We start from the raw sequence: 21,814 nt of genomic DNA, 5'->3' as shown, positions 1-21,814 counted from the left end.
CCTCCGTCCAATGATTCACTCCCCAAGCGGCTGCAATGGCTGGAGCTGTGCCATTCAGAAGTCAGGAGCCAGGAGCTTCTTTCCCACTTGGGTGCAGGGTCCCAAGTCTTTGTGCCATCCTTGATTGCTTTCCCATGCCACAAGCAGGTAGCTGGATGGGAAGTGGAGCCACCAGGATTAGAACCGGCGCTCATATGGGATCCCGGAGTGTGCCAGGCAAGGACTTAAGCCACTAGGCTACTGTGCCCAGCCCTGTAAAAATATTTTTAAAAAGAACAAGCAAAGGGCTGGCACTGTGACACAGCACGTGAAGCTGCCTCCTGCAGCACTTGTATCCCACACAAACATGGGTTCAAGTTCTGGCTGTTCTACTTCAAGTACAGCAAGAGATGTTCCAAATACTTAGGCCACAGTACACAGACAGGAGACCCAGAAGAAACTCTTGCCTCCTGCCCCAGACAAGCACAGCTCTGGCTATCACGGTTGTGGGGAACAAATCAGCAGGTGGAAGATCTTTCTGTCTATCTCCCTTACATAACTCTGTTTTTTAAATAAACAAATATTTTTTCTAAAAAGGAAGTAGAAATAAGCAAAAATGTCTAGCAATAAGAATATCTAAAAAGATTACAGTACACACTGATGGACAAGCTGAAAACTGGACGCACAATATGATTGGTGTCATTTACAAAAAGATACCCTAATCGACCCCAAGCAAATGGATCACAAGGAGGTGTACACTGGTGGTATTCTGATAGCAAGGTTATAAATTATTGTTTTGGGCTGGCATGGTGGCATAGCAAGTTAATCCTCCACCTGCAGTGGCCGGGATACCATATGGGCACTGGCACGCATTCTAGTTTCTCCCACTGTTGAACCAGCTCTCTGCTTGTGGCCTGGGAAAGCAGCAGAGGATGGTTCAAGTCCTTCTCCCCTTCACCCAGATGGGAGACCTGAAGAAGCGCCTGGCTTTAGATCCACTCAGCTCTGGCCATTGTGACCATTTGGGAAGTGAACCAGGGGCTGAAAGACCTCTCTGTAAATCTACCTTTAAACGAAAGATCTTTTTTTTTTTAAAATGATTGTTTTCTTTGCTTACTTTTCTGTACTTAAATTTTCTTTAATGAATATATATTGCTCTTAAACATTAGCTGGCTAATCACATAGATAATCAATTTTATCCCCTAAAAAGAAACTGTAGTTAACTTGTAGCTAGTTGTTAAGCAGCGACACAATATTTTAACCTTCAAGGAGAAAAGATTTTAAAAATTCATTTGTTCAAATTTTTTAACACTGACTTTCTTCTTTTTATGTTTTTTCAAAACACATATGGCATAAAATTCACCATTTTAGAACAGTCAAGTCAAATTACACTCTTCTGCAACCAATCTCTGGAACAGAGAGAAAAAGCGAGACAGAGAGAGAGAGAAAGAGATACAGAGAGAAAGATCATCCATCCTCTGGAAGCAACGGCTGCAAAACCTGGGGTTGGGTCAGACTGAAGCCAGGAACCAAGAGCTTCATTCAGGTCTCACAAGTGCGTTCATGGGCCCAAACCTCCACTGCCTTTCCAGCTGCATTAGCAGGGAGATGGATGGGAAGTAGAGCAGCTGGAAATCAAACCAGCACCCAAAGGGATGCCAACATGACAGGAAGCATCATGTCCTGTATACCACAACACTGGCTCCTGTTACTACAATTTTACCTATACCTGTGAGGCAGATTAATCCCAGTATTTTTGCATTTTCTTAATTTGGGTTGGCACAGCTCTCCCCCTCTCCCCCTATCATTTCCAGGTTAATAGTCTGAACAGAGACATGCCTTAGAAATGTCAACACAAGTGAGGGTTAACAATGGGGGAGGAGGGGGAGGCGCTGGGGTAGTCAGAGCAGGCGGATGGCGTCTGCGGAGCTGCCAGTCAGACCAGCTGCGCACTCCCAGCTGCCCTCCTTGCTGGGCCATAAAAGCCTCCGCGAAGTCCTCAAGGGCAGAGACGCCAGACTGTGACCAAACTGCATGATACAGCTTTCTTCCTTCCCACACGCACCCTAGTGAAAAGTCCCACATGTGGCTCAAAATGAACTTAGTCACAATCACTAGCGAAACCAACACCCAGAAAAGGAAAGAAAAATGATGAGACCAGAACTCAGACCCCATGATTCCGACTTAAGTTCACTACCACTCCACTTGCTGGTTGAAGTGCTCCGTCAACATCTGCTGGAAGCTTCAGGAGGATCAGCCCCTCACCTGCTTAGAACTGGTTTCTCCAAAGTTCTGACTGGTTATCCAGGCTGCAAAAGGCAACCAGAAAGGATGCCTAGAATCAGAGGGACAGGGCCCCTTGGTAGCTAGTGATGGACGCGTCCACTCCACAGAAGTCACACCAGCATCCTCTCAGCTTGCAAGCCGAGACTTCTCAAGGGACAAGAAGATGATGACCGCAAGTCTGAGGGTGAATGACAGCCTCTCTCATGTGTTCTAGCTTAACAACTTGCAGGCCTACCAAATGAAGAGAGAGAAAAGATCCAAGGCAATGAGCAGCTGCACCCTGGCAGCACATGGCCACAGCCTCGGACCCGGAGCCACTGGTAGCACAGGAACAGGATCCTCCAGCTTCACAGATGGGTCAGAGCCTGACAAACAACTCTACCTCGGTTCATCCTGAGTTCAGCCCCACTCAGTTGGCACGGAGACCACGGAGGTAGGAACAAAGAGAGCCAGAACCACCCAACAGCTGCTGGAGGAAAATTCAGGAAAACCTGCAAGCTCCCTGGTTTCTGGTGCTCTCCCCACAAGACGAATGTGGCAATAGGCAGAAAGGGTCTAATCCCACAGGCTACTTCAACAAGGTCACCAGGAGGCCTGTCAAGTCGGAAGGTCCAGCATTCCCAAGGTTTTCGGAACTACACAGGAAGAGCCTTATCAAACGGCACTGACTTGGAGTCGGGTGAAGTCCAGGGAGGCAGATTTCAACTTAACTTCAACAGCTGAGCCTGCAGTGGAGAGGGTTCAGGGGACCCTGTGGTGGGTCAGGATCAGACAGGCCTCTGCCTCTGGGGAGTCCTGTTAGGTACTCTCTAGCAACCTGAAACAAAGCACCAAGCCCTTCCTCCCTTCCACTAAAATATACTGGGCAGCTACTGGGCACCAGTCACTGAGCAAGGTTCCTGGGATGCAATGTTGGAAAACTACAGAGGACCTACCTTTGCCCTCATGGAGACGACAGCCAGACAGGACTGATGTTAAAACAGAAAACAGTTACAGATAATAGAAGGATGGAACATAATCAGATTCAAATTTTTGAAAGATCACTCCGCCTACTCTGTCTTTTGCTTATTGTCCATGTATTTTAAAATTCGAAAGGCAAATTTACAGAGAGGACAGGAGAGAGAGAGAGTGCATCTTTCATCACTGATTTATTTCCAAAATGGCAACAACAGCCAGAGCTGAGCTGAAGCGAGGAGCCAGGAGCCTCTTCTGGGTCTCCCGTGTGGGTACAGCAGCCCAAGGGCTTGGGCCATTCTCCACTGCTTTTCCAGGCCATAAGAAAAGAGCTGGAGTGGAAGTGAAGCAGCTGGGACATGAATTGGTGTCTAAATGGCCTGTTAAGCCATAGCACCAGCCCTCACTCTGTCCTGTGTATGAACAAACTAAAGATAAAGCCAACAAGAACTGAGAGAGTCCATGAGGAGATGGCTCCAGTGCATTAACACCAAGACCTGAGAGACGATGCTGTAAAACAGTGCGTTCAACCGCTTCCTGCAGCATCAGCATCCCATATGGGCAGCAGTTCAAATCCTGGCTGATCCATTTCTAATTCAGGTCCCTGTTTATGACCTAAGAAAAACATTGGACAAGTCCTTGGACCCCTGCCACCCATGTGGGAGACCCAGAAGAAGCTTCTGGATCCTGGCTTCATTCTGGATCAGCCCTGGTTGTTGTGGCCATTTGGAGAGTGAATCAGCAGATGAAAAATTGGTCTAACTTTCAAATAAACAAACAAAAATTAAAACCAAAACAAAGCAACAAAAAACCACACAGGAGATGATGGAGACCTATGTTAAAATCATGGCATGGGTAAATTTTGCATTAGAAAAAACAAAGGAGTGGACATACTGGCCAAGCCAGACAGTTGGAGGAGGCAGCTCTGGGATTAAAGATCACCCAGCAAAGAGCAGACAGGGAAGACTAAGATTAGGGGGAACTGTAACATTCAAAGGGAGGCCAGGGAAAGGAATGCAGCAGAGCCGGGAGAACAAGGGGGAGAGAACAGTTTTTGCAGAAGAAAGCAATGGCTGCATTTCCCGTGCTAAAGAGAAGTCCCCCAGGAGTGCTGGGGAAGCCGAGGCAGAGCTATCTCAGAAGAAAGGGCTAGAAGTGAAGGAAGGGTGAAAAACAGGACAGAAAATGGGTAAAGGAGAAAGGCGACCAAAGAAAGGATTACTTTTTAATAGAAGGAATGTCTAAATGGTAAGTGGAAAGAGCCAAGTAGAGGGCAGAGAAGTAAAGTACACAGCTAACTACAAAGGAACTAGAATTAGAAACAAGAACCCAAATTCCAAGATCTTTCTTCAGGTTGTCAAGGTGGATAGGCAACTGATCCTGTCCTGGCGTTATCTGGGCCCCTGAAGACCCAGGAAGTAAATCCAGGGAATGACAATGCACTCAGGAAACAGACTCTACGAGGTCTCCAAATGTACCACTACACTGCCTGCCCAGTAACTCTCTGGAAGAACAGGCCCCCAGCCAACAAGCTATTTCACAATCCTCTCTACACCTCACGTCAACGTGACTCAATGTAAATGCAAACCAGAGTGACCAGCTATCACAAGGCTATGATCACACAAAGGCCAGCTGGAAAAAACAGATGCCATTTAACACCCTCCTGACTCAAGAGCTATTTTAGTTCAGATTACAGATTTCTCTACGAGACAAAACTAAGAAGTATTCTACACTCAGAGTAAAGCAGAATAGTAAAAAAGGAATTGAGAATGCTTATTCTTACAGTTATAAAACCTCATGGTGTCATTTCTAGGAATGCTAACGGCAACACAGGTTTGCTTTATTCATTTGAAAGACAGAGTTACAGAAAGAGAGAAAGAGAATGAGAATGCGCTATACTTCCATCTGCTAGTTCACTCCCAACTGGCCACAAGAGCCAGGACTGGACCAGGATGAAGCAAGTCAGAAGCCAAGAAAACCCAACCCGCATGGGTTGCAGGGGCCCAATACTTGGGCCATCTCCTGTTGCTTTCCAGGCACAGTACTAGGGGACTGGATCAGAACTGGAAAAACTAGGACTTCAACTCATATGGCAAGTCAATGTCATAAGCAGTAGATTAGCATGCTGCACCACAATGCTGACCTTGTTAATAGGAATTAACTACAAAGATCTCTTCAGGGCAAACCATTCTTTTTAAAAAAAATAACCCATTATATTTTTGATAATGTTTACATAGTTGAGACGGATGCAGGGGGGAAAGTGGATGAGACAACTGCCTCTAATACCCTTTCTTCTTCCTGTATCTGGGTAAGGTGGGGAGAGAAGGGGAGAGAATCACCCCAGCAGACCAACCGCATCAGTACCTGGAAATGGGGGATGGCCACCCAAATCATCTTGGGTCCCCGATGTGCAGCATGCGGTTTCCATAGTTCTGAGATGCTGCTGATTTTGTTACTCCAAGACTGAGGAAATTATTCTAAGGTCTATTTGCCGACATAGTCCACCTAGTCTCAATTCACCCATACACTTGCTATTAAAGCTTGACTGGGAGACCTGTGCAATTTGTTCTGCTCTCCATGGTACATGTCCTCTGCAGGCCTTCATGAACTGGTTGTCATGTTCTCTACAAGCATCTGGGCATGCCAATCACCACACAGGCCTCAGCAACCATGGAGACCCAGTTCTGACACATGCACTCCACAATCAGATCACAGATTCTACAATTTTCACCATGGTTGGAGTTCTGGGTCCAGTGATCCAGTTTGGGCAGAGACCCCCAAAGAAATCTTGCCAGAGGTGACTCAAACCTGACTCCTGTGTATGCCAGCAAGAGCAGGATTTGGCTCAGTCCATCACCCAAATCAGCCTACACACACAGTGGTGGCTGCAGTTACCCAGTCAGTTCTGTCATCAGCCCCATCTCATCAGCAAAACAATGGATGCTGTGGTTCAGCCCAACTCTGCCCACCACACTTAGCCCTCACAATACCAGCAGGAAGTGTAGCACAGTTCAGGAGACCCCCAATAGCCCCCAGCAGGCCCACCCCAGCCCCAGTACCAGCAGATTGGTCAAGTCTGTCCCACATCCCATTTGGCTCTTGTACTCATCAACGGACGTTGAAGCCTAGCTCAGCACAACCAATCCACTACCCAACCCATATTCATTCTGGTGGGTGCCACCACCTCTCTAGCCAGGCCTGCTCCCAGCCCTACTTATCATGCTCACCAGTGGGAGCTACAGCCCATCATAGGGATGCCCATAATTTCCCTACTGAGCCCACTCCCAGTCCTGGCTCTGGCACTTTCCAGTTGATTCTATGGTCTAGCCCGACAGGACTTGCCCTTAGTTCCAGCACCTGCTAGCCAATGCTGTGGCAAAGCCCAGCCAGCCTGCACTTACTCTAGCTCATGCACGTACCAGTGGATATGGTCTTAGCCCAGCCTGGCTCTCCCCCTAACCCAGCTCACATGCAGGCCAACAGGTGTTATAGCCCTTCCCAGCCTGGTTTTCCCTCAGTTCCAGCTCTCAGGCTCACCAGCAGAAGCAGTGACCCAGCAAGGGAGCGGGGGAGTCTCTGCAGCTCCCCAACTGGGGTTTACCCCCATCCTGGGTCTTTTATGTATGCTGGTGGGTGGTGTGGCCCAGACTGGCAATGACCCGCCTAACCTCGGCATTTACCAGCAGATACTACTGCTTGGCACAGCCTGGCATGCCCTCAGTTCCAGCTCATGCTGGTGGGTACTGCAGCCTTGCCCAGCCCAGCCAGCCCCAAGTCCAAGCTCCAATGTGAACTTGGCTACTGTTTTGGCTCAACCTGGCTTGTCTTCCTCCCTGTCTTGGTTCTCACATCTGTCAGTGGGTGCTGTGAATAAGCCCAGCCTGGCCCACCCCAAACCTGAGCCATACGTATGCCGGTGGGCACTGCAACCTGGCTTGGTCTGAGCTTCTCCCAGACTTGGTTCTTGCACTCACCTTTAGGGACTGTAAGGTGACAGATCTCACAAACACTGGTGGGTTCTTGGCCCAGCCTGTCTTGACCCACAGTGGCCTTGCCCAACCAGCCTATACCGATTCTGGATCTTATTGTTGGGTGCTACAGCCCAGCCCTGCCTGGTCTACTCCCAAACCTAGCTCTTGCATGGTTCAGCGGGTGCCGAGACCTAGTAGGTGCCAGAGCCTAGCCCAGTTTGACACACCCCAGACCCAGTCCACACCCATGCCAAGGAACACTGTAGCCATATCCATCCTGGTTTGCCAGCTGCATTCTGGCTCTCGTGGTCATCTGTATGAATCACAACCCAGCATGGGGTCCCCTTAGCTCCCCAACCAGACTTGCTTCCAACCAGAGATCCTGCATGTGCCAATGGCTGCTCTGACCCTGTCTGGCATGACCGATCATCCATCTTATCCTTTGCTACAGTCTGACCTGGTCCAGCCCACTCCCTGGCTAACTCTCGCTGGTGGGTGCTGCAGCTGAACCTTGCCCAGCTTGCCCCTCATCCCTGGATTTCATGATAGTCTAGCCTAGCCTGGCTCCTGTGCATGCCAGTGTGCTATGGTTTGGCCTGGCCCTGCCTGGTCTGTCCCTAGCCCCCACTCCTGAGCCTACCCACTTACCTACCGGCCAACTAGTGAAGTAGCTCGGCCAAACCTGACCAACACCCAGCCCTGAGTCATGTACTGACCAGTGCGAGCTATGGTACACCAGAGGAGTTCCCAAGTTCCCCCACCAGGCCCACTCCCAGACCCAGATCTGATGCATGCCAGCGGGTGCCAGACCCTTCCTGGCATAGTCTGCCCCCCAGTGGCAGCCTTTGAGTGTGTTGGTGGATGTTGTGGCCCATCCCATCCCACATCCAATTCTTGGGTACGCTTATGGGTGCTACAGCCTAGACCAGCCCATCACCACCCCAAGCCCTCGATGAAACCAGCTGGTATGGGAGTCACACAGGGTTGAGTCCACTATCTCCCACAGAATTTGCTTGCAGATCCAGTTCTCTTGTGAGCTGATTGGTGTCATGGCCCAGCCTAACATAGTCCACCACTGCCCTGACACACACTGGCAGCTACTGTGGTCAAGCCCTGTCAGACAGGCCCCCCCAGCCATAACTTTCATGTGTGCTGGTAGGCGATGGTAGATACCAACTAATCCAGTTCAGGATGTATGGGTTTGGCCTCAAAAGGTACTCTGGTTGCCTTCCTCTAAACCACCTCATCTCAGCCCCCTTGTCTACCTGCAAACGCAATAGCCTGGCTGGGGGAAGTCCCCAGAAGTCACTCCTCACCTGTCACATTCTCCTCCCTCAGCAGTCCTGCCTCCCACACATCTCCAGACCCACTTCCCTGAGCAATTAACAGCCTCCAATGCCCGCTAATGCACAGATTCCCAAGCCTGGTCCTCTGGTGATGTGCTGTGGCAGTCTGGGCCCCTGCCTGCCTACCCAGAGGCCATGTACACTCATGCGCAGCTCCCCAGATGCCATCTGCCTCCTCATTTAACTTCCATAAAATAAATAAATAAGAATAGGCAACTATGCTGGCACACTGGTATAGCTAACACAAATTTGGCATTAATTGGGCCCAGGATGCCCGCCAGCTAATAACTTCCTTTCTCCAAGCAGTGTAACACTTAACTAGGTACAATGCAACGTAGGTTAGTGCCTACAGCTGGGGTCAGGGAAAACCATACTTCAGAGAGAAGTGTGCTGGGGACCAAGAGACAAATCAGAGGCTCCTGACCTTGACACATTTGATGAAACAGCTTCAAGATCAACTATGGCAGAATCAAGATGGTGGAATAGGGTAAGGACACATTTAAACAGATGGAGAAATATTAGCCAGGGTGAAGCAGAAAGGGCACATTCCAGATAATAGGAGAGGACAGACTGGAGGTAGCGGGACATCCGGAGTCTGACAGACATGCGAAAGCAGCAGAGACAACAGTGTGGTACTGTAGTGACCAGACACCCCAGCGGCATTCAGCAAGCAGTGATCTGAACTGCAGCAGCGGCAGCAGGAACTCCACCAGCAGTCAGGTGGGAAGGGGAATTCACCTAGAACTCAAGAGGTGAACCCAAAGAACTGCCCGGGCCCAGCGGCAGGGCCTAGTGGCTAAAGTCCTTGCCTTGAAAGCCCAGGGATTCCATATGGTCACCGGTTCTAATCCCGGAAGCTCCACTTCCCATCCAGCTCCCTGTTTGTGGCCTGGGAAAGCAGTCGAGGACGGCCCAAAGCTTTGGGACCCTGCACCCACGTGGGAGACCCGGAAAAGGTTCCTGGTCCCGGCATCGGATTGGCGCGTACTGGCCCGTTGCGGCTCACTTGGGGAGTGAAACATCGGATGGAAGATCTTCCTCTCTGTCTCTCCTCCTCTCTGTATATCTGGCTTTCCAATAACAATAAAAAAAAAAAAATCTTAAGAACTGCCCGTCCTACTGCTTTGTTTAATTTGACCAGGAACAGAGACAGAGCAGCATATCCCAAAGAGGTGGTGAGAGAACAGGGTGGATTGCACAGCCCAGGCAAAGGCAATGGGATAGGACTGCACATACACTAAGCTGGCAGCGAACTCATTTCTGGCTCAGTGAATTGCAACAATGTGGCATGCTACAAGTTCCACCCAAAATGCGTCGGAGTCGCCCTCAGACCTAATAGCCAGTAGATCAAGAACTCCATGAGTGGGCCCAGTGCAAAGGCGTAGTGGTTAGGGTCCTCGCCTTGCATGCTCCAGGATCCCATGTGGTTGCCAGTTCCGGTCCTGGCAGCCCTGCTTCCCATACAGCTTCCTGCTTGTGGCCTGGGAAGGCAGTTGAGGACGGCCCAGAGCCTTGGGACTCTGCACCTGCATGGGAGACCTGGAAGAGCTCCTGGCTCCTGGCTCCTGATTGGCACAGCTCCAGCCATTGTGGTCACTCTGGGAGTGAACCATCGGACGGAGGATCTCCCTCTCTGTCTCTCCTCCTCTCTGTATATCTGGCTTTCCAATAAAAAGTAAATAAATCTTAAAAGAAAAAAAGAAAAAAAAACTAGAAACCATTATGCTCAGTGAAATGAGTCAATCACAAAAGAACAAATGCCATATAGTCTCTCTCCTATAAGGAAGCCAACATGGAAAGTGTAACTCCAAGAATCCAATCTATACTGTGTTTTTGATTGTCTGTCTGCTTTTTTGGCTGTGTCCCATGTGTTTTGATGTTTTTATCACAGTTTGGTTGCTTCCAAATAATCTCTTTTCTCTAGAATTCATCACTTGCTCATGAGGTATATGATGGCATCATTTTTCCCAAGAGACTTCTGTGTTTCCTTTTTGTCACGTATGTGTTGGTTACTCAGTGGTGCGTCATTTTTTCAGGGTGCTATGATTTGTTGTTGATGTTGTTATTGATGTGGCTGTTATGAAATGATGTCAATCCGAAAAACAGTAATATTATTTCAACCCCGAACAGCCTGTATCTCATGCAATAAGATATTGTGAAGTAATCAATGAACCAACAATCGATATGAGTCAGATTGCTTATAATCTACATCAAAGAATTGTAAAACTTAATATACTTCTAAGGCCCTATGCTATTCGGAAATGGGGAGGGAGAGCAGAGAAATCTTACATCACCCTAGAAGGTGTGAGGAAGACGGGAAGTATAACCTATTAGGATCATAACTGGTAACTCATAAACAGACTCGAATCAGCATTAGACAATAGCAAAACTACAAAGGCATATGGGGGGAATCAGGAGCAATCCTAACAACCTCTTAACAGGAGGTCATTTGCATAGAGCAGGGGGGGACCCCAGAGTGGAGCAGGCGGACAGGAGGAGGCTTGTATCCCAACCCTGAAGACTCCCAGATCCTCACCAAGGACTATCAGTACGGGCACCAAGGACTACATCCCAACTGCCAAGGAGACCATGGGGAAACGGAGTGCCTTCGGAGACCAAGAACTCTGAGGTCATCCACCTCCATTTGGATCTACCACATGGGATGGAAGAAGCCCAAATCCTGCTTTGCAGGATCCAAGGTCATCGGAATGACAACCAGGAGCCCTGAGCGGTCCGCAGAAACAGAAGAACAGTAAACTTCCTTCGGGACTAGGGAGAGGAGCTTTCACTGGTCCTTGCCTGGTTCCGACTTTAGGTCCCCACCCTCTCCCGTAATGACCATCAGGATCGCTCCAGAAACCCCTCAAAACAAACAAACAAACAAAAATACTACAATAGATAGAGAACAACAAGGAAAGCTTAGAAACAGACAGGAAACGGTCAGCGGGGATGCACTTATAACTCACTGGGTGGGACACAAAGATTAGTTACTCCTCACTGGGGTACTGAAGATTTCTCTGCACACCCCTCCTAAAACTCTTCACCTAAACTGTTGACATATGTCTTGTTAGAGTTACACCCGAAAAACAGCCAGGTTCAGCAAAATCATGCCTCAACACTATAAACTGCTAAATACTAAAATGAAAATAGACATGAGACAGCTGAATAGTAATCTATAGTCATTTTAAGGTGTATAGAACCCGATTGTATATAAACTAATAATTGAAATGTCAATGAAGTAGTCACAGGATGTGGTTAAGAACTTGCATTTTTTTTTTCTTTTAACATATTGGTTACTCAATACCATATCAACTAATTCCATAATGTTATAAATTGTTACTGACGTAATGTTGGGGCTTTTAATTGATTGGGATGATACTCTGCCGGCTCTACCTTCAGACCAGAGATGGTCTCCCCAAGAAACCGTTGAACGTATCTGGACAATAAGATGCTGGACTCTATGCTTGGTATAATGAAATGCTTGCAATGCAAGAATCTTGATTGAATTTAAACTGTAATACTGCAGCAAGGTGGAGGAATCCACCATGGGGTGGGGGGTTGGAGAGGGTGGGGGGAAATCTCAGTACCTATAAAACTGTGTCACATAATGCAATGTAATCAATTTTTTAAAAAGTAAAAAAAAAAAAAAAAACCTCCATGCACAAAAGGTGCCATTCTGTACAATGTGGCAAAGGCTTTGAGACTGCAACAACAGTGAGCTGTGCATGGACTGAGCTGGGAGTGAACTCACTGAACTCAGTGCACTGCACTGGTCCCACAGCAACAATAACAGCAGCTTTGGCATCACTCAAAACATGTCCATGTGGCCCTCAGACCTAATGGCCAGTAGGTTCCAGCAAGATCAGTCCCAACTACCTAGGTATTTAGGATACTTGGTGTCTCCCTAATCCTGAAAACTGCTCAAACCAGAAGTGGGAGAAAGGTTGTACACATAACACTGCAGCCTCAACACAGGATCACAGGAGGTGGAGACTGGTGAGCCAGGAGCTGGGGTTACACAGACCATGGAAGAAGTCTAACATTAAAAAAAAAAAAAAAAAGAGTCCAACATAAGAGCCCAGATCTGAAACTTGCTGGAAGGAGTGGCACAAAAGACTATAAACAAAGAACCATGCACCAACCACAATAAGTAAAATGAATTGTAGACCTCTGGGTGACACAGCTCAGAAACCTGGCCTGAGGAGAAGACTATGCTAACCAGAAGTACAATGACCAAGAGCAAAAGAAGAGAACAGAGGCACAATGAATATTGCTGAAGACTCCCCTGCAAAGGAGCAAAAGCATCTGCTAACCTCAGAGTCAACTGAGGAAGACATTGAGAAAACAGGGCATTCAGAATTCAGGAAACTCACTATGAAGCTTGTTATCAACAATGAGAGGCACAAACAGGAGCTCAAGGAATGTGAGGAGTGTGTCATAAAGGAAAGAGCAACACTGAAACAAAATGAAAGCTGAATTATTGAAAATGAAGGATGCAACAGAGCAAATTAAAAATTCAGCGGAAAGTCTCAATATGAGACTTTATGAACAAGGCAGAAAAAAGAATCTCAGAATTGGAAAGTATTTCTTGCCACAATGGGGAAACAATCAAAAAGCTGGAAGCAGAACTGAATCAACCTAAAAAAAGCATTCAAGAATTAAAAGACACGGGCCCGGCAGCGTGGCCTGGCGGCTAAAGTCCTCGCCTTGAAAGCACTGGGATCCCATATGGGCGCCGGTTCTAATCCCAGCAGCTCCACTTCCCATCCAGCTCCCTGCTTGTGGCCTGGGAAAGCAGTTGAGGACGGCCCAATGCATTGGGACACTGCACCCGCGTGGGAGACCCGGAAGAGGTTCTGGATTCCCGGCATCGGATCGGCACACACCGGCCTGTTGCGGCTCACTTGGGGAGTGAATCATCGGAGGGAAGATCTTCCTCTCTGTCTCTCCTCCTCCTCTGTGTACATCTGGCTGTAATAAAATGAATAAATCTTTAAAAAAAGAAAAAAAGAATTAAGAGACACATTAAAAGGCCAAACATAAGAGTTATGAGAGTTCCAGAGGAGTAGAAAGAGAAACTGGGTTTAAAAATGTATTTAATGAAATAATAAGAAAATATTTCCCTAATCTGGAGAAACCACATGAGCAGGACCTTCAGAGCATGTCTCACGTCGGGGAACTAAGATGACTGGGAGGCTGGGTGGGGCTTCTCCCTTTATCTCTCCCTTTACCCCGATACAGAAAAAAATAATAATGTGGTAACAATGATCTTAACCACTTTCCTATAGCCCTTGACTCTTTGTGCCCTAATCAATTATGTAAAGATTATCAAAATAAAACAATTAAAATAAAATAAAATAAAATGGAGGCGACAGTGACATGTATTACAATATGGATGAACCCCGAGGATATTCTGTTGAAGGGAAATGAGACTCAAAAGACATTCCCCTTACATGAGTCCTCGGACACAGGGTACCTGCAGTAGTCAAACTTACTGAGAGCAGAATGGTGGCTGCCAGCAGTGAGGAGAAAGAGGTTCAAGACCAGGCTGCTCCATTTCCCACCCAGCTCCCTGCTGATGATCTGGGAAAGCAGCACAGGAAGGCACAAGTCCTTGGGCCACTGTATCCATGTGGGAGACTCAGAAGAAGCTACTGCGTCCAGGCTTTGTACTAGCCAAGAACTTGCTATTGTGGCCATTTAGGGAGTGAACCAGCAGATGGGTGATCTCTTTCTCTGTCTGTCTGTCTCTACCTCTCTCTCTGTGTAAATCTTTCAAGTTAAAAAAAATCTTAAAAAAAGAAAATGAAAGAAAAGGTGGATCATCATGCAAGAGCCTGGGACACCGAAGGCAGAGCCAAGCTAGGGGCAGGGAGATGGGGCATTCTGGTCAGGAATACAAGCTCCAGATGCAGCAGCATTCTCCAGATCTGTAATCCAGATGATGAGTACAGCTAAGATGGCACTGGCTACTCAGAGAAAGGCAGACAACTACACAAGGTGGCAACTGGAAGCACCAGAGAGCAGGCGTTCTAGAGGCCAGATTTACCCCTTTTAAAACTCATGTGTATATTTTCTTGCTATTACCTTCAATCCATCAGTGAAGTTCAATGTGAGCAATCCTTAATTTATCCTTGGCTAGACCATTAAAGACTCATCCTGGAGAGCATGCCATGGTAGGGTAACTGGTCAGATCCCATGAAGAGTAGGTGAATATGGCAGCCAACAATTGGAGTCTGAGAGGGTGTCCATGTCAACAAGAAATTGTCCCAAGTCTCTTGGTGAAGCTGGACTTTATCATTATTAAGGAATTATTTCATCCTCATTCTTCAGGATCAGTTCTAATCACCACAGCACCTGTGAAAATTCAATGTAACAATTCCATCTCCTGGGGGAGAAGCTAACTTACGCATCTACCTTGAGCTCAGTGCCTACTGGAAAGAATAAGGAGACTGAATGGCTAGAAAACCAATGCTCAAAGTGGCAGCTAAGCGGTCGGTGCTGTGGCTTAGTGAGTAAAGCCGCTGCCTGCAGTACTAGCACCCCATATGAGAGCCAGCTTGAGTACTGGCTGCTCCTTGTGAATATGCCTGGGAACACTATGGAAGAAAGCTGAAGCGCTTGGGCCCCTACACCCACATAGAAGATCTGGAAGAACCTCTTGGCTCCTGGCTTTGGACCCAGTCCAGCTCTGGCCATTTGGGCCATTTGAAGAGTGAACCAACAGATGAAAGATCTCTTGTCTCTCCCTCTCTCTAAATCCCTACCTTTCAAATGAATAAATACAACTTTTTAAAGAAAAAGTGGCTGCTGACTATAACACTGAGATAAAGCCAGGAAAAACCTGGGAACATTAACAGAACTAGTCCTGTAAAATAGAATGAAAAAAAAAAAAAAATGAAGTCACTGATGGGTAATGGACAGAGTGTTGCCCGGATCAGAAAAGCTGATTATGCCCCCAAAGCCACCTCAGTGTAGAGCTGTGGCTAACTGTGGCCAATCAGAATCCTGCAGGCTATAAATCTTTTCTAGGGAGTGAACTAGGTGAAGAGAATCTACACAGACAGAGAAGAGACAATGCAATGAAACTAAAACATTAAACAGTTATTCAAATACAATCAAGTAAGAAATCTGTAAGGTTGGGCTCAGCATGATAGCATCGTAGCCAAATTCTTGCCTTGCATCTGCGAGGACCCCATATGGGTGCTGGTTCGTGTCACAGCTGCTCTACTGGGAAAGCAGTAAAGAATGGCCCAAAGCCTTGGGACGCTGCACTCACGTGGGAGACCCGGAGGCTTCTGGTTCCTGGCTTGGGATCGGCTCACTTGGGGAGTGAACCAGTGGATGAAAGACCTTTCTCTCTGTATTTCCTTTTCTCTATAGATCTTCCTTTCCAATTAAAAAAAAGAAGAAGAAATCTGAAAGATCATCCAACACAGACATAAAAAATAGTCCCATGATATTGCAACAAAACAAAGTGCGCAGCCTAAAACTGTACTTGAATGAAGTTACCAAAGTTGATGAAAATATTCCTGCTTGCAGTAGTGTTATTTGGGATGAAGGGGGCCTAAGGGGAAAAATACCGAGAGGAAAAGCATATATTATTCAGATAATTCTAAAGAGAATATGTTACATTATAAACTGCAAAAACAACAAATATATACTTCCATTTTGAAGAAAAAAAAAATCAGGAGCACTTTCTTGAGTTCCTCAGGGTGGTAACTCCTCCTCCATTCTAAGGCTGCGGTGTTTCCCCACGTTCCACCTGGCCTCAAAGCTCAGCTGCCTCGGGAAAGGCTCTACCTCCCAACCAAGTAGCTGCCCAGTGAGATACATCAGCTTTGCTCTTTGCATCTCCCTCGTATTTTTTCAGTCACCAGAATCAAACTACGTCTAAGCCACTTAACAATGAAAATACTTCACAAAAATGTCCACTTCTCTCCCTTTCTACCATTTCTCCCTTAACTCTGGCAGATGTGTGTTGTCCAGATGGCCATAACTCTCTCACAAGAGGTTCCCTCTAATCTGCAGACCCTGCTCCAATCTGTTTTCCATTCAGCAGTCAGAATGCTCTTGGCAAATGGAAGTCTGATAAAGTCCATCTCCATCTCAGACTTCAAGAGCTACTGGTACTCAACTATAAGGCTTTCTTCTAGCCCAGCCCACTTTTCCACACTTTCACAGCACTCTGCTGTACAACCACACCAGCCTGAGTTTCTCAAAACTATGTTCACTGCTGCTCTCACACACAGCTCTGGCACATGTAATTTTCTCTATGTGGTACACACTTCCGTTTTGTTACTTAACTCCTACTCCTTGTTCAAGCCAGCTCAATAGTCACTCCTTTCGGGACGCGATCTTTGAGTCCTAAGACTAGATCTAAAGTCACTACTGGTGGGCCTCAGGATGGGGCGTCTTGCTCGGATCCCGACTCCAGCCACCAGGTGCATGTGGTGAGCTGTCCCCGGGCCTGGCTGGGTTTGGGGGCTGCTTCCTTCGGGGTGAGTACACCAAGGGGGGAAGTCTCCATGACTGGGTAGGCCGGGGGTCCACCCACTGCCCTCATTGGGCGGTGAATGGGATTGGGGAGGGGTGCGACCTTGGGCCTGGGGGTTTAAACTATTTGGCACCAGGCTCTGCCTTGGCCGCCAGGCTGGGGAGCTCTAGGGTTTTGGTTCTTTGAATCGCTGCTTAGATAGCTCCAGATTGATCCCACTGTGCTTCTGGGATCTGAGTCAATCGTAAAGATTCCCAATGACAGTAAATTTCCTTTGAAGAACTTGTAATCACTGAACAATGCTGAGCACCGAACATCAGTTCATGCAAAAGCTAAGGGTCGGGGCTTGTCCAGTAGGATATCCTATTAACTGACATGAAGATGGATCAGGAGACTGGTCACATTGGGCAGAGCCATAATATTAACTAGCACTCAAGGACCATATCCAGGGGTAGATTCTGTGGGGGATGTGTGGGCCAAACCCTGTGGAAATTCTAGCCCCAACGGTTAGCTCAAGAGATGGGGTGGTGCCTATACTGGATGTGACTGCAGCACCCAACCAACATGCACGAGATCCAGGAAGGGAGGGTAGAGCTGGCAAGGGGATTAAGGGGCTGGTCCCCTCGCCAGACAGCTACTCCCACTGGAGAGCATGGGCTGGGATGGGGACAGACCAGACTAAGCAAGGCTGCAACACCTGTGTGCCGCATGTGGACTAGATCAGGGAAAAACCAGGCTGGGCTGATTGATCCTACTGCTGCAAACAAAAATTAGACTGGGTTAGAGTTGTTTGGGCTTAGTCCAACATCAGCTGGCAGAAGCTGGCACTGGGGGCTAATTCTGTCAAGTCAAACCACAGAACCACCCAAACAGTGCATAAACCGGGATTGAGAGAGACCTGGGAGGGAAATAGTGGGCTCCTCCCTCTTGGGTTACCACTTGCACTGGAGGGCACGAAAACTAGGACAGAGGCAGGGGTGGCTAGACAGAGAGGCACTCAACAACATCCGTGAGGGCTGGATAGTTGAGCTGGTAGGATGGAACTAGGCTTTAATACCCACTGACATGTATGAGAGCCAAATGGGATGTGGGACAGACTGGACTAGTCTGTTACACATACTGGCAAACCAGGGTAGGGGGCGGGCCTGGTGGGGGTTATTGTGGGTCACCCAGACTAGACTGCAGCTCTCACTGGTTGATGTGAGGGCTGAGCATGTGCTGGGCAGAACCAGACTGGACTGCAACACCTATTGGTTCCAGTGGAAGTCGGGACTGAAAACAGAATCAACCCAGCAACTGCAACCACCAGCTGATCGGGGTGATGGACTGTGCCGGGCCCTGTGCTTGCTAGAACATACAAGAATCTGGTCTGGGAATACCTCAAAGTTTCTTTGGGGATCTCCCCAATCGAACTGCTGGACTCAGAACTCTAACCAAGAAAAGACAGAAGACAGAACAAGTCAATCAACCACCTCAGCTATATGTTGGCAACGAAATACTGGGCAAACGGAGACTTTAAGATGGACCATATCAATCAGTGGATGACCTCATCGAGCGAAACTGGCAGTGATTCATAACTGGAGAACTATCAAAACCACTTGAGGAAATATCTCAGAGTGTGCTCCACATCCGGGACTTGGGGTGGGTGGGAAACCGGGTGGGACTTCTCCCTCACTATCCCCCTTTACCTCAGATACATGAAGGAAACAATATGTAAATAATAGTCTTACCCTTTTTACGTAATTAACTATGTAAAGATTGTCAAAATATAATAAAAAAAACATAAAAAAAATAAAGTCACTACTATATCTGTTCATAGGATCGTGAATGTCTCCTTTAAAGTATTCATTAACATTGTAATTTTACAGGTTTGGAGGACTGCTAATTACTTTAATATTCATGACTTCCACTAGCAACTAAATTCTATTTGACAAAGTACAATGCTCTTTTTTGTACACCTTTGTAATTCCAGCATATAACAATGTATCAAGGCTCAATAAAAAAGGCATTGAAGAAATGGATTTGCTGAACATTAATGTCCTACCGAATAGTTTTTTTTCCTTTAACTATTTGAAAATTTAGTAAAAGGGTCATCTGAGATTTGGCTTTCCAGTTTTAGGTGGAAACCTTTAGTGTACCACCCACAGTTTAAAGGATCCAATTTGGCTTACCTCACCCTTTAGCACCTTTCTCTTCCATCATGCAAGTCATACTGGCCTAAACAATGCAGCAGGAACAGGAGGCAGAATGATGAACCCAGGCAGGGCAGGCATGTGGTACAGCAGGAGAAGTACTGCTTGAGATGCCCACATCTCAAACCACAGTGCTTGCCTGACATCTAGCTTCCTGCTGATGGGCACTCTGGGAGACAGCAGATAATGGCCGAAGTAGTTAGGGTCCTGCCCAGCTACACGAAAGCCCAGATTTTATTCTCGGCTCCTGCCTTTGGGGAGTGAACCAATAAACTTAAGACTATTCTCTATCTCTTCATATAAAACTACAGTAGATTAAAAAAAAAAAAGTCTGTAAAGCAGCACTCACCCCTATGGTAGATGCCATGTAGTCGGCACACATTTCGGCAAAGTCCCGCTCAAGAACTCCATAGTAAAGGCCATAGAAGAGTAGAGAAATGCCAAAGTCCATGGCGTCTTCGGGTTTGATCCTGTAAGAGAAGCAGCACTGACAATAAGGCCTGACCTAGACATAACTGCTTTGGATCAGTACTCTGCAACACATAAGGCAGGGCCTAAGGCAAGTCCTAACAAAACTAAGTCCAGTCTACTGCCGGCTTTCAAATGACCCATGACCCGCCCTAAGGAAGCCAGCACTGTGAGCTACAAAGTCCAGGCCAGATCATCCCCTTGACCCCCTGCCCCACTGCTGCTCCCAGTTCCTACATCCCCCTGACTCGTGACCAGGCCTTAAAGCTGCCCGGGGCTTGCACTCACTGAGATCCAAGTTGAGGACTCCACTGCTGTCAGTTGCTGAACATCAAGGAGTGCAATTTCAGTCTACAATCTACTAACTCACGGAGTTGCCTCATGCCCAACCAGAGGCCCAGGTCAACACAGCAGACCCTCCACAGGGAGGGAGGAAACACATGCTAGGATCCGAGCGGCACCGCAGTAAAGGGAGATGATCCGAGTGGTCCAAACCCCCGCCTGACCCCTTTCTGGGAATGTTCAGCAGATGGCGACGGGGCACACATTATGCCCCAACTGTCCTGTGCCCACTCCAGGCAGAGCAGATTGGCCTGAAGAGCCATTTTCTTTTGTCTTGTGTTCCTACATAATACTGTAGATTCTGTGTAAGTCTCACAGAGTTTGCTCAATATGGGTTAAAGAAAAAAACTTTAAATTTAGTGAGGAAGTATTTATACACTATTCACCGTAAAATTCTTAGTTGCTAGATGCATCCAAGTTAAATTTTGCTCCAAGTTAATTTACTAACATGAGTAAGAATGGTCTATATAAAGAGGTCAGTTCTAATCATTCCAAGGACTATTTATAACCTTGAACCCATTTTTAAAAGATTTATTATTAGGGCTCGGCGGTGTGGCATAGTGGCTAAGGTCCTCGCCTTGAGCCCATATGGCCGCTGGTTCTGATCCCGCAGCTCCACTTCTTCTCTGTCTCTCCTCCTCTCAGTGTATCTGACTTTGTAATAAAAATAAAAAATAAATCTAAAAAAAAAAAAAGATTTATTATTAGAAGAACTTATTTATTCATTTTATAGAGAGGAGAGACAAGGATATTCTATTTGCTGGTTCACTCCTCAAGTGGCCACAATGGCCAGAGCTGAGTTGATCCAAAGTCAGGAGCCAGGAGCTTCCTCCACATCTCCCACATGTGTGCAGGGTCCCAAGGCTTGGTCTATTGCTCTACCAGGCCACAAGCAAGTAGCTGGATGGGAAGTGCAGCAGTCAGGACACAAACCATATGGGATTCTGTTGCATGAATGGCAAGAAATTCTGCCACTAGGCTATTGCACCAGGCCTGAACTCATGTTTTTGATAGGAAATTCTCTTTGTTAAAAATATCTGCAAAAACTGTATGTGTTCACTTAAAACTATATATTACATTTGTCTTAGTTTATTAATTTTATAATAACTTGCCCACTGCCACATCAGACCTCATATCAGTTAACCTAATCAGTATCATAGAATGACCAAGTCTAAATTATACTTTTCTTTTTTATATAGTTTAGGCAACCAAAAAGAACCTCTAATCACAAAAGAAATATCTTTAAAACATAATGTTGAATCTTCATTTGTATTGTTTTTAAGACCACAAAGGTTAGGAAGATGCTTACAAATATCTTTGTTTTGATGAATTCCCTGGAACGCTTCTAGATCCTCTTTATTCATTCAGCTTGTACCACACATGGAAGAAAAAGCTCCATCTGCCTCCTCACTTCATACACGATTCCTCATCTCTTACCCTAAATAAGCACCTTTTCATTTCTAGACATCTCTGCCCTCAATACTCTGGGCTTGGGGAAGAGGTCCTTGTTCTTCAACTTAAATTTCAATCTTAAATCTCTTCAGCTTCAAGGTAATGTCCTAGGCTTAGGACTCCTCATGCTCTGTAGTCCACAGCTACCATTAATCACTTCATCCAGGAAAACTCATTTCTGCCATCTTCTGTCCCACTGACTCATTGCACCCTCTCAGCTCCAAACTCACAACCTCCTACATCATTTCCATTGGGGTGCCGGAGGACCTGAATGCTGGTACAGAGCTTCTGGAAATCTCACAACAAGAAGCATCAGCCACCATTCCA

General features: G+C 46.9%; 1 protein-coding gene across 4 annotated transcripts in view; it reads right to left on the bottom strand.

Annotated features, from left to right (window-relative positions):
* RNF121 (ring finger protein 121) overlaps positions 1–21,814 on the bottom strand; it is a 79,951-nt gene that overhangs the window by 5,387 nt on the left and 52,750 nt on the right. For all 4 annotated transcript variants that reach the window (XM_058663528.1, XM_058663526.1, XM_004589930.4 and 1 more), the window contains one exon: positions 19,575–19,695. In XM_058663528.1, coding sequence (XP_058519511.1) covers positions 19,575–19,695 — 121 coding nt within the window. The remainder of the gene's footprint in view (positions 1–19,574; positions 19,696–21,814) is intronic.

This window comes from Ochotona princeps, chromosome 4 (genome assembly GCF_030435755.1).
Source record: "Ochotona princeps isolate mOchPri1 chromosome 4, mOchPri1.hap1, whole genome shotgun sequence".
Taxonomy (NCBI): domain Eukaryota; kingdom Metazoa; phylum Chordata; class Mammalia; order Lagomorpha; family Ochotonidae; genus Ochotona; species Ochotona princeps.
Note: the sequence above shows the minus strand (reverse complement) of the source record. Positions and strands in the feature narration are given on the sequence as shown.